Source organism: Aethalodelphis obliquidens, unplaced genomic scaffold, assembly GCF_003676395.1.
Source record: "Aethalodelphis obliquidens isolate GAN/ISIS:26980383/991018 unplaced genomic scaffold, ASM367639v1 scaffold26, whole genome shotgun sequence".
Classification (NCBI taxonomy): Eukaryota; Metazoa; Chordata; class Mammalia; order Artiodactyla; family Delphinidae; genus Aethalodelphis; species Aethalodelphis obliquidens.
The window spans coordinates 14292026-14304874 of NW_020837970.1; the positions used below are offsets into that span (position 1 = coordinate 14292026).

At 43.7% G+C, this 12849-nt stretch overlaps 1 protein-coding gene across 7 annotated transcripts in view; it reads left to right on the forward strand.

The window, feature by feature from the left end:
• The first annotated feature begins 2322 nt into the window (after positions 1-2322).
• Positions 2323-12849, forward strand: part of MAP2K5 (mitogen-activated protein kinase kinase 5) — a 266567-nt gene continuing 256040 nt past the window's right edge. For 2 of the 7 annotated variants that reach the window (XR_003436416.1, XM_027123426.1), the window contains exons 1-2: positions 2420-3131; positions 9441-9489. Coding sequence is in view for 5 of the 7 variants with exons in the window: in XM_027123426.1 (XP_026979227.1) it covers positions 2997-3131; positions 9441-9489 (184 nt within the window). In the remaining 2 variants the exon portion in view is untranslated. Of the gene's footprint in view, positions 3132-7043; positions 7094-9440; positions 9490-12849 lie in introns of all 7 variants that reach the window. The other 5 variants (XM_027123422.1, XM_027123423.1, XM_027123424.1 and 2 more) reach the window with 4 other exon arrangements.

The window sequence follows — 12849 nt, forward strand, 5'->3', positions numbered from 1 at the left end:
TAGGAAATGAACTTTCAATAAAAAGTGCATGGGGACCTTGAACAAATGGTTTGTTTTTCACAAGACTGAAGTGCAGGTGGAAAAAGGCAATTTTTTTTTTTTAACATCTTTATTGGGGTATAATTGCTTTACAATGGTGTGTTAGTTTCTGCTTTATAACAAAGTGAATCAGTTATACATATACATATGTTCCCATATGTCTTCCCTCTTGCGTCTCCCTCCCTCCCACCCTCCCTATCCCACCCCTCCAGGCTGTCACAAAGCACCGAGCCAATATCCCTGTGCCATGCGGCTGCTTCCCACTAGCTATCTACCTTACTACGTTTGTTCGTGTGTATATATGTCCATGACTCTCTCTCGCCCTGTCACAGCTCACCCTTCCCCCTCCCCATATCCTCAAGTCCGTTCTCTAGTAGGTCTGCGTCTTTATTCCTGCCTTACCCCTAGGTTCTTCATGACATTTTTTTTTCTTAAATTCCATATATATGTGTTAGCATACGGTATTTGTCTTTTTCTTTCTGACTTACTTCACTCTGTATGACAGACTCTAGGTCTATCCACCTCATTACAAATAGCTCAATTTCGTTTCTTTTTATGGCTGAGTAATATTCCATTGTATATATGTGCCACATCTTCTTTATCCATTCATCCGATGATGGGCACTTAGGTTGTTTCCATCTCCAGGCTATTGTAAATAGAGCTGCAATGAATATTTTGGTACATGACTCTTTTTGAATTTTGGTTTTCTCAGGGTATATGCCCAGTAGTGGGATTGCTGGGTCATATGGTAGTTCTATTTGTAGTTTTTTAAGGAACCTCCATACTGTTCTCCATAGTGGCTGAACCAATTCACATTCCCACCAGCAGTGCAAGAGTGTTCGGAAAAGGGCAATTCTTTGACTACCTGGAGGATCTGACTAAATGAATTTCTACCTAAGCTCTTCATTTACAATAACTGAAAAGAGATAATTTATCTTCTACAATGGACTTTCAAATTAAATATAAAAGGAATGTAGGGACTTCCCTGGTGGTGCAGTGGTTAAGAATCCACCTGACAATGCAGAGGACACAGGTTTGAGCCCTGGTCGGGGAAGATCCTACGTGCCGCGGAGGAGAAGACCGCACACCACAACGAGCGGCACTAGAGAAAGCCTGGGCGGAGCAACGAAGACCCACGCAGCCATAAATAAATCAATAATAAATAAATAACTAAATAAAACAGAGACTACCAAAAGAAAAAAGGAATGCAGGTAGAGAAAATATGCAGTAAAAAACTGATATTATACCCAAACTGACCAGTATTTAAATTATTTTTTCTCTCGCATTCATCAACTATTTGTTAGAGAGGGGAATGACACTCCTCTCCTACCGAATTTATACAAAATTCAGGCCCCTCAAAGTAAAGCGATATGTGGACTTTTCTTAGAGGTAAAGGACGAAACTACGCGTTGCAGTTTGTAAACAAACTTCTGTATAGGCATCATAGATGAACAAAATTATGCATTTAAAAATCTGAGGTTAACAAGGAATTTAAAAATAACCAAGCTACTGCCTGTGATATCACTGCGTAAACATTGGTATCTAGTTGAAAGTTTATGGACTGTCTAGGAAATTTTTTTTTCAAAGGTTTAATAAGAAAAGATGATGCCACTACTGCAACTGTACCCAGGCAGTTAAACTCTTCACTGAATTTCTTTACTGTTGCTTTTGAATAGTGCGCTGTTTGCTATTTTAGGGTAACCATAGGGGTAACGGACCTCACTGAAAAATCCACACTCGCTTTGCTCATTTGGGAGAAAGATGATCCTCCGGATCTGTGACTTGGAAGAAGTCACTTGGAAGTCAACCTTGCTCTTGATCATTTGATGCACAAACCTCCACGAATATTTAGGTACAGGGCCTGATAAAGTAGGAATAAACGAGAGGGGCAGTTCTATTTTTCTAGTCTTCTGAACAGGGAAACAACGCATCTTAAGCCATCAATCGGCTTTTGGCGGACCCCTGCTCTAGTTCAGTTTCCTCCTTCTTTTGTTAAATGTTTTCACCTCGCTGACTTTAATGAGGGTCGGGAAAAGAAAGGGCTATCACCCGGTCGCCATGGGTGGTCACTTCGCGACAGGGGAGGTGGGGTCTCACGACTGAAGAGTCCAGTCGGTCCCCTCACTCCGACCCCGGCGCCAAGCCCTTGCTCCTCGGGTCCCGCCCACCGGCGAGCGGGGGCGGGGCCGGCCACGAGCTGCCCTCTTCCAACATGGCGCCGCGGGAGGCGGGTCCCCTCGCCGGCTTCCAGGGTTCCGGCGTCGCGCGTTTTGGTTCCGGAGTAACAGTGTCCTCGCCGCCGCCTTCTCCCTCCTGCCGCCGCCTTCTCCCTCCTGCCGCCGCCTTCCCCCTCCTGCTGCCGCCGCCGACGTCGCCGCCGCCGCCGGGACGCGCGGCCTCGGGTTGCAGGTTCTGAGTCGCGCGCGCCGTGCACTCTGGCTCGGGGTGGGGCAGAGGACTCGCCCCCGATCCTCCCGCGGAGGGCCCCCTCAGCTTTCTTGTGGTCCGGCGGCCCTGGGGCTCCTTCCTAACAGCCCCGGACTGAGTCCCCTCAAGTCGGGGACCCTCCCCGCTTCTTTAAGGAGGAGTGGACACCTGCCGCCCTATCTCTCTAAAACGGCGTCTTCTCTGTGCTGTCCCCTCACACCCACACAGACGGCAGAGAGCTGCAAGATGCCGTTTGCTCTCTTTTCCAACTCCAGAACCTTCTGATCTCTGCTAGTTCTTACTGGCTCCTACCCCTTGCTCCGTCCACGCTCACAGGGAGACATCCCTCAACCCCATACAGCCTGGGCCTGGCTCCGAGCCTGCGGGCTGCTTCCGGACCACCTCCTCTCTTCACTCCTCCTCCCCCTCTGTCCTCTGACCCTCAGTCCCCTTGTCACCTCTAAGAGCCCCCGCCTAACCAGGAACCAGGGGGTTCCCCCCTACCAGGATGTGAGCCCCTTTAACCTGTAATGCTGTGGCTGGCCCTTGGCCCCTTCCATGCCATGGAGAACCAGGTGCTGGTGATTCGCATCAAGATTCCAAATAGTGGAGCCGTGGACTGGACAGTGCACTCTGGGCCGCAGCTACTCTTCAGGGATGTGCTGGTAAGTGCTAATCTCAGTATCCCTAGCGAGGGGGGCGCAGGGATTTGTAGGGCAGTAAGCACCTTGATCACCAAATCTTACCCTGGTGGCCTGAGCTAGTGGCCATTGCTGGCCTCGTATGGGGGCAGTTTTATTTCTTCCACCACAAGCATTGATTAATTGTATAGACTGAAATCTGACAAGTGTGCAGGTTCCTGGGGAAGCAGAGATGAATCACATTGGACCCCTGCCCTCAAGGAACTCACAGCCTGGACTGGGACATAACACACAGAAGCAACCAACTGGGATACAAAAAGCTGAACCTAGAAGAGAGTTTTTCTCAAGGATTTTTTGGAATGTCCCTGGCCAAATTCCAGCCTTTCTACTGAGTTCTCTAAACTTGGTAGCTAGTGGGAAAGGGAAACAAGGCAACTCTAACCAATCATGTTTCAGCAAGCCTAAGACATCATAAGTTTTAAGATATTATTTTATGTACCGCTAAGAAAGAAAAAAAATGCGACCTGTTAAACTATGACATGCCACACATCGTACAAAACCCAATTTCAGAGATGTTAAAATAGAGGGGAAAATGTGCATCTTAGAGTCAATGATGTAGTCTTACTTTCATAATAAATATTCAAAATATATTTCAAATAAAATCATGGAATGTTAGAGCAGATGATAACCTTGGAGGTGGCCTGTTGAGCCCTTTGATCTTTTTTGCAGATAGTTACCGAGGAGAAGTGAGGTGAAATAGCTTTTCCAAAGCCATGTTACTTGTGAGTGGGAGAGTCAGTGCCAGAACTCAGATTTCCTTACTTTACTTGGTATTTATTTCCACATGCTGTAGTACTACTTCTCAGCTTTTAGTATTCATGTGAGATAGAGTACATCGTGCCCATTTTATATTTTGAATAACTGCGCTATCATAGGCAGAGCTGACATACCAAGGAGCATGTTGCAAGTACCAGATCTATACTGGAACTTACCTGCAGGATAAGATGGGGCTGGGTGGAGGTTTGGGGGAAGAGGAAGATCTGGGATGTGTTTTTTGGTTGTCATAGGTTACTCAATCAAAATTTGATCTGTGTACCGTCATTTTGAGTTCTGGATGTTACTGACCACCTAGAACATACAGATCTTCAGGTGTCTACACAAGGAGTGCAGAAGCTGGAGTAAACCAGCAGCCTCCGATCTTGTACACATATGCCATCCTTCTCTTTGCATCCAGAGTTCTCCACACGCTCACATGCACATGGATCTCCCTTCATGGTAAGGCCCAAACTCCTTGGTGTGGTCCTCTGAGCATATATATATATATATATATATTTTAATAAATTTATTTATTTATTTATTTTTGGCTGAGTTGGATCTTTGTTGCTGCACGTGGGCTTTCTCTAGTTGCTGTGAGCGGGGGCTACACTTCGTTGCGATGCGCGGGCTTCTCATTGTGGTGGCTTCTCTTGTTGCGGAGCACGGGGTGTAGGCGTGCAGGCTTCAGTAGTTGTGGCTCGCGGGCTCTAGAGCGCAGGTTAAGTAGTTGTGGCTCACGGCCTTAGTTGATCCGCAGCAGGTGGGATCTTCCTGGACCAGGGCTCGAACCCGTGTCCCCTGCGTTGGCAGATGGATTCTTAACCACTGCGCCACCAGGGAAGCCCCTCTGGGCCCATCTTGATTGGCTTGTACCCGCCTGGCACCAGCTTCATCTCTCACTACACCCCCATGAGCATCCTGTCTTCCAGATATATAGAATTAACAGTGAGTTCTCCCAGGTGCCCAGGCCTTCTTCACTGGGCCTCTGTCTTCAGCTCGCCAACTCCCACCTGTCCTTCAAAGCCCAGCTTTTCCTCTGTGTTGGTCTTGGTCACATGCCCCTCCTCTGTGTTTCCACAGCTTTGTTTTGGCAAAGTATATGGGTTTTGTGCTAATTTTGTCTGTCTCCTCCACGAGATGGTAAACTTCTGGAGGAGACGGACACCTTTGTTTCCTGTCTGTTTCTGATGCTTCATAGGACCCTGAAATATTTAATGAGGGAGCTTCAAAGAGGACGCACACCGTTATGGTTTTGTAGACAGCACACTAGGTTTTGAATCAAGAAATTTGTGTTTAATTGTAAACCATCCCACTAACTAGGCACGTCACTCTGCCTCTCTGAGCCTCAGTTTCTTTATTTGTAAATTAGGGATAATGATACCTGCCTCAAAGACTTGTAAAGATTAAGTGAGATTGTGTCTCTGATGAGAAAGACAAGAGCTTTCTTTCACTTTACTCATTTGAGACAACAGAAGGTATTATTTTAAGTAGAATGGTACAGTGTTAAAAACACAAACTGGAGCCAGGCTGACTGCGTTTACATCGTAAGCCTTACCAGACTCACTTGGGCAAGTGTCTTCTGTATCTCAGTTTCTTCATCTGTAAAAAGACAAAAATAGCGTTGGGGGGATAAAAGTAGTGCCTACCTCACAGAGTTCTGAGGACTAGTGGAGTTGGTATGTGTAAAGTACTTACAACAATCTGGAGCATAGTAAGTGCTCTATAAGTGTTGTTATTGCAGCAGAAGGGATAGGGCCTGGGCATCTCTCAATTGTACATTGGCTCAAGGATGACTGGCCTAAAAATAAACTTTGCACAAATGGTCCCACCATTGAGAGCTCAGAGTGCCATGTGCCACGTGCTTGCTCAGGTACGCCCAGGTGGAGCGTGTTATGTTGGGAAGGCCTCATGGAGGGCTCGTGACAATGGGTGCTGTATATCAAGTTCTTGGAACTGCAAGCTCAAATCCTGGAGGACTCCTTAGATCTCTTTTCCAGGTTTACCTTATCTCTTCATTGAGAAATAGGCAAAAAACCAACAGTCACATCAGCATCTTTGGCTTGGAACCTTAAAATTTAAAGCCAAATGAAACCTGGAATGTTCCGCTTCATCTGATATCTCTCCTCACTTCAGTTTTCAAATGAGGAAGCATGAACCCCTGATGGGGAAAATGCTAAAGCCACACAGCTGGTTTGTGGCAGAACCAGACACGGAAGCCAGAAGCAATTTGTAGTCACTGAGTCAGCTGGAGCTGAGGGCGTTTTGGACTCAGAGTCAGTAGTTGAGGGCTCCATTCACAATTCCATCAAATGGCTGGGACTCTGTGGGCAAGTCACTGGGCCTCTCTGGGGCCTTTGTCCTTCGTCTGAATAGTTAGGGACTGGTGCATTGTGAAGTAGACCCAGCTGGTCCTCATAGGCAGAGGCATTTGGGTTATCTGTTTTTCAGCTTTCTGTGTTTCTCCGTGGCAATCCAGTCCCCAGTTTGGGGAAAATTGTGCAGGAGATCTGAATGTTCCCCCTTTCCTCTTGCTGTTTGAATCCTCTCTCCCAAGTTCCAGCCCAGATTTCCCCTCATCTGTGAAGTTTCTTCTATCTTAACTGAGACCGTGATTTTTACTGCCTTCTGAGTTAGCACCTACCGTTTGCTAATTTATGTCTTTTGTTTGGCTCTTTTATCATACTATAAGTGCTCTGATTTGTTAGTCTTTTAGGTTTGTCTCTATCTTTGTGACAGATTATAATCTTCCTAAAGTCAAGGAGCAAGTCTTATTCTTCTGTAGCCTACAGTTTTGTAATCTTTATCCTCCTGGCACGTTATAGATGCTCATTTATATTTTTGGTTTGCTATTTGTTTGACTGATTTATTGAAAGGAAGGAGAAGAAAAGGATCAAGAAATGATCACCAACAAGATATGTGAACTTATGTGCTCTTTCGAAACTTTCTTTAAGTTGAGTAAAATGTTGAGAATAAGACAGGGTCATTTTGAAATAAGTCACTTAAAATACAACTGGAAAACACACATAAAATTAAATGTGCCTGCATAGAAAAGACCAGGAGATACTGATTGAGTTTTACCTCTTTGTCATTATTATAGCCCCACTTTATTTGCTTTAACAGAACAAGATGGTCAGTTGTGTTCACGTGATTCTCATGATTCTCTCAATCAGGTTTGCTTTTTCTTTCTCTCCCCCCCCCCCCCGCATTAGTTGTAAAGTTTGTGTGGCTCCTTGTTTATGTTGACGGGCAAAGGAGGCCATTGCTGCTCAGCAGGGTTTTCAGATGGTTGTTAGAAGTTTGCTGTTTGACAGGTTCTGCTATTCATAAGTAGGAAGGATCCTAAATTAGTTTGCTAATACTCCAGGGTTCACATCTCAAGATTGGTTGTCTGGAAGTAAGCAGTGATAACCTAGACTTGGAGGGTTGGGGCAGTGGAGGGTCCCCCCACCCCCACCCCTTTTTAAACCAATACTGGCTAATCCTCAGTAAATGCTGTGGAAGGATGAAGTAAGTGAACCAAAGACCATCCTCCACTGATTGTCAGGTGCTGAAATTTAGGATTTCGTTATGAGGTAAGATTTGTAATGTGCCAGTCATTAGTGACTTGTTTTATTTATTTAACAGACACTAATACTTGCACTTACCATGTGCTAGACACTCTTGTAAACACTTTATAAATATTAACTCATTAGTCCTACAAGGTAGGTACAGTTATGATCTCATTTTTACACAGAAGGAAACGGAGGCACAGAGAAATTCAGTCACTCAGTGACTGAACGGCAGAGCCAAGGTCCAACCCTAGCAGTTTGGCTCCCGTCCACACTCTTAGGCGTTACACTGGCTGCTTGTGTATTCTATACTCGCTCAACAGTTTTCATTTAGCTGTCAATAAATACTTTCTGCCTACAAATATGTAGAAAGGATTTTTTTCAACACTAAAATCTTTTACAAATACTTCCACAGAAAGTTGTTTCATTTGCTAAGACTAGAGTAAGAAGAAAAAAATAATCTCTTTTGGCTCTAATGAGTGAGGGCTGCCTAAGATAGTTCCCTTTGATCAATTTTTTTTTTTTTGCGGTACGCGGGCCTCTCACTGTTGCGGCCTCTCCCGTTGCGGAGCACAGGCTCCGTACGCGCAGGCTCAGCGGCCATGGCTCACGGGCCTAGCCGCTCCGCGGCACGTGGGATCTTTCCGGACCGGTGCACGAACCCGTGTCCCCTGCATCGGCAGGCGGACTCTCAACCACTGCACCACCAGGGAAGTCCCCTTTGATCAATTTTATATGCACAGATTTATTTAAAACACACACACCCACACACACACACATACACAGTAGAGACAAGGCTATTATGCAAATTGCCACTGCAGCAAAAGCTTCTAAAGAACTGCCTTCAGAAGGAAGTTGCAGACGCCACCCTGCTAAGTGCCCTGCTTGGAAGGGCTGTGGGCTCCCTGCTGAGAAATACTGCAAGTGGCTTTGTCAGCTGGCTGCCTGGTGCCATTTGTGGCACAGCCCAGGAGGGACGTTGTGGCAGAGCTCCCTGAGAACAATGAGGTTTGCAGACCATTTGGGTTGGAGTGGAGATAATGGAGGGTCACTTTTCCCAGAACTAACGATTTCTCGAAGGTGTTCTGTACCTCTTTAAATAAGCTGTCTCTGTAGACTATTTTTTAAGTGTTTTCAACTTTATAGATTCATTTAAACATTGATATCAGGTTATATACACTTTTTCTTTTGTAGGCTAGATTAACTTTATTTCGGTGTCATTAAATATGTTTTTTAGTTGCTCAAGAGTAAAGATTGATAAGAATTGTTTGTGTTAACTGTATTGTAGTATTGTAGATTTACATCATCATCACGGAAACTTGTTTTTTGAACTCTTCCCAGTATGAGTGCAAGGAAAGGTGTTGGTAGTCACATATCCAGAGCTGCATTTGTTGAAGGTCTACAGTGTGTTAGGCTAGTTCATGTTAATGTTTATTACATTATTTAATACTTTTTACATTACCTCTGTAAGCATTATTAGACCCATATTGGAGAATAATCAAATTGAGGCTCAGAGAGGTTGAGTAATTTGTTGCTAGTCACACAGCTTGTTTAGTGCAGAGCTGAGATTCAAACCCAGGCCAGTCTTGACTCCCCAAACCTCTTTTTCTACTAACAGTACATTCCTTCTATAGCCTCCCATGGAAGAAACCTATTTTTTTTTATAAATGCACAACAGTGTAATTGTCTATGCTGTTGAATCGAGAGTAAAAAATTATGTTATTAGGAAAGAGTGGAAAGGATTTTTTAAATGGTCCCCACCCCCAGTATAGAGATTTAAGCTCCAGCATAGAGATTTAAACTCTGGACTTAGATTGCTGGGCTAAGTGTGATTATGAGCTAATGTTTTTATAGTTTATGCCAACATTTCAAAAATATTTTCCAGGTTCTCCTGTTTCCTCTAGGATTTGCCGCATGTTAGCAATAAAGAAGATGGCTAATTGTGTTCCTTTATTCTTTCTTTGTTTAGGATGTGATAGGCCAGGTTCTGCCTGAAGCAACAACCACAGCATTTGAATGTAAGTCTGGCTTGTATACTTTCTTGACTGTTTCTTTCTGCAGTAATTTTTCAAAGGGTTTATGGGTTGCGTTACTTTAGAAACTGACAAAAACAGATTATTTATGATCATCATATGGTACATTTAAATATTTATAAATTAATGCAAGTTTAATGATGATACTGAACCGAGGAATATTTTCTTATTTAATCATATCTTGGGTGTTCATATTTCTGTAATATAGCTTTAATTACCAACATGACCTTTATCTGCTCTTGCTCCTCACTGTAATGATAATGTGGGACAAAATGAAACGTGTAAACTACCTGTAGGCCAGTGATTATTGATTAAAAGATTTTAATCCTTTGCTGCTTTAAAACAGCAACAGAGTAGAACATTTAAGTGAACGTTGCATGGAGTAATTCTGTTTTATTGGGGCTTGGCATGGCTGTTAGATGATGGCAGCAACACTTCAGGTCTTGAGTCCTTCCCACCCACCCAAAACAATTGGCTTGGGGACAAGGGTGGGGGCAGGGTGTACTAGAAAAGTGGTTTTGACATAAGCCAGAGGGAGGTCATGGGCTGAGTAATGTTAAGATGAGAGTTTAGTCAGCACAGGGGCTCTGGTGTTAAGAAGAATAAAGTAAGGATCTATAACTGTGGTCCCATATTTTCTCCAAGATGTGGTCTGCTTTTGCACGTAGAAAAATGTACAGTTTCTCCGCATGATTTTTTCCTTTTTGTTCTTGTTTTTTAAGCAGATGGTTAACTACAGAGAGTACAATTGTCCTCTCTTTTATTTATGTTCTCTTGGGGGACAATTTGGCAATACTTACCAAAATATAAAATGTTCAAAACCTTTGACTCAGCAGATCTACTTTTAGGAAGCTGTCCGACAGAAATACCTACACATGTGTTGAATGCCCTTCAAACAGAGTGTTCCTTGTGGAATTTTTTTTTTTTTTTTTAAATTTTGGCTGTACCGCACAGCTTGCGGGATCGCAGTTCCCCGACCAGGGATTGAACCTGGGCCACGGCAGTGAAAGCGCCAAATCCTAAGCACTAGGCCACCAGGGAACCCCCTGGAGTTATTATTTATTTATTTATTTTTGACGGCGTGGGGTCTTAGTTGAGGCACGCAGGATCTTCACTGTGGCATGCGGGATCTTTTGTTGTAGCGTGTGGGCTCTTCATTGTGGCATGCGGGTTTTCTCTAGTTGTGGTGCCTGGGCTTCACAGCACGTGGGTTCTGTAGTTTGCGGCACGCAGGCTCTTTAGTTGAGGAGGGTGGGCTCAGTAGTTGTGGCTTAGTTGCCCTGTGGCATGTGAGATCTTAGTTCACCGACTAGGGATCGAACCCACGTCCCCTGCATTGGAAGGCAGATTCTTTACCACTGGACCACTAGGGAAGTCCCTGGAGTTATTATTATTTTTATTTTTGCGGTACGCTGTTGTGGCCTCTCCCATTGCGGAGCACGGGCTCCAGATACGCAGGCTCAGTGGCCATGGCTCACGAGCCTAGCCGCTCCGCGGCATGTGGGATCTTCCCGGACTGGGGCACGAACCCGTGTCCCCTGCATTGGCAGGCAGACTCTCAACCACTGCACCACCAGGGAAGCCAGACATGGAATTATTTTTAATAGCAAAAAATTTAGAGGTAAGCTAAATGCCTAGAGTAATGGATTAATAAATTATTTATCCATAGTCTGAAGCATTAAGCAGTGGCTAAAAAGAATGAGAATTTTAAGCATTGACATGGAAGTATATTCATGATATACTGTTGAATAAACAAAATATGTATGGTGTGATCTCATTTTGTAAAATATTACAGAAAAAATGTTTAAATTTCTAGGTTTAACTTCTTAGAGATCATGTTCCTTCTTTTCCCCCAACAAGGGCAGAAGCGTATACCCATCTGCATCTGGATCAGTTTTAGGTGAAAAGAATAAGAACAAAAATACACAGAGACAAAATAATAATAGTTCTTTGTTTTTTTGCGCTTAGATTATTGTGTACTTTCCATTATAGACTTAAAATCCTAGGCTGGCTTTTTTCGTGATTGTTCTGGGGCGACCTTATTTTCTGTACCAAGGATCTTCACTAATAAATGAAATCTATGTATAAGAAATAGTTGGAAAGATGTAGTTTATAAGCTAATTGGTTGAAATTTTTGAGCTCTTTCAGTTGTTTATGGTATGATGGAACAACTCCTGAATAAATAAAACTTTAAGATATTTACAGTAATTTATTTAATACTGCAAAGTATACCCAACATTAACTTATACAAAAGAGGTGTTGTATTTAGTGATATGAATTAAGCCACGAGAGAAAGGACAGTGTCAGGTTTACCTGTTTTACATAGAGAAAAAGAGTTGAGTAAGTGGAAAAGAGGGGAAAGGTTAGGTTCTCTTACTGATAATTCAGTTCTAAGAAATGCCGTCTCTTTGGTGAAGTCTCCGATCCCCGCAGGTGTGGTTAATCTCTCTGGGCACTTTACTAGAGAACATAACCTATTGGGCCTCCCTTCCGGTTGGTTGTGTGCCAGATTTTGAATGACTTGGTGACAGAAACCATGTTTTATTTCACTCTTGTTTTCTTCTTAGTACAGTTGGCCCTTTGTATCCTTGGATTCCACACCAGCCCGATCCGTGGATGCGGAACCTGTGGATACAGAGGGCAAACTGTACAATGCCATTTTATATAAGGGACTGGATCATCCACAGATTTTGGTATCCTATGGATGGGGGGCAGTGGTCCTGGAACCAATACCCTGTGGATACTGAGGGACGAGTGTACACTGTGCCGTGTAGGAATACCCTTGTTGAATAAGATGGAATGTTACATATGTCCGTATTCAAAAGAGAATTGTAAAATGCATGTAACCTAAAGCTTAGTAAGTAATTTGCTTTTTTGGGATTATTTTTGCAGTTGCGCAGGCGTGGGATGTAATTGGTTGGTGGTGGACAATTCAGGCTCCAAATTCAAATTCCCACACTTGACTGGGCCCTACGTCCAAGGGGGCAGAGGGTGTATAGTGGTTATATTCTTTCTGATTTCTATCCCAGGGGATGGTGTTTCCGAGGGGATTTAGGAGTGAGTGAGGGGAGGGAGTCTCATTTGTGCCAAACTTACCTCTTGGACTGATGGTCCTAAACCTTTTTTTTTTTACCACTTTTAGGTCCTTTCTCCCTTACAGTAAGAGCACAGATGAAAGTACTACCTTTCAATAAATAGTGTCTGATTTTTTTTCTTTAGTTAAGAAGGTATAGATGATCTTTAAAAAAAATGGAAGCAGTATCGAAATAAAGCAACAAGTAAAAGTCCCCATCTCCCCAATTCCCTAGTTAACAGCTTCTTCTGTATCCTTCCAGAAATTTTCTC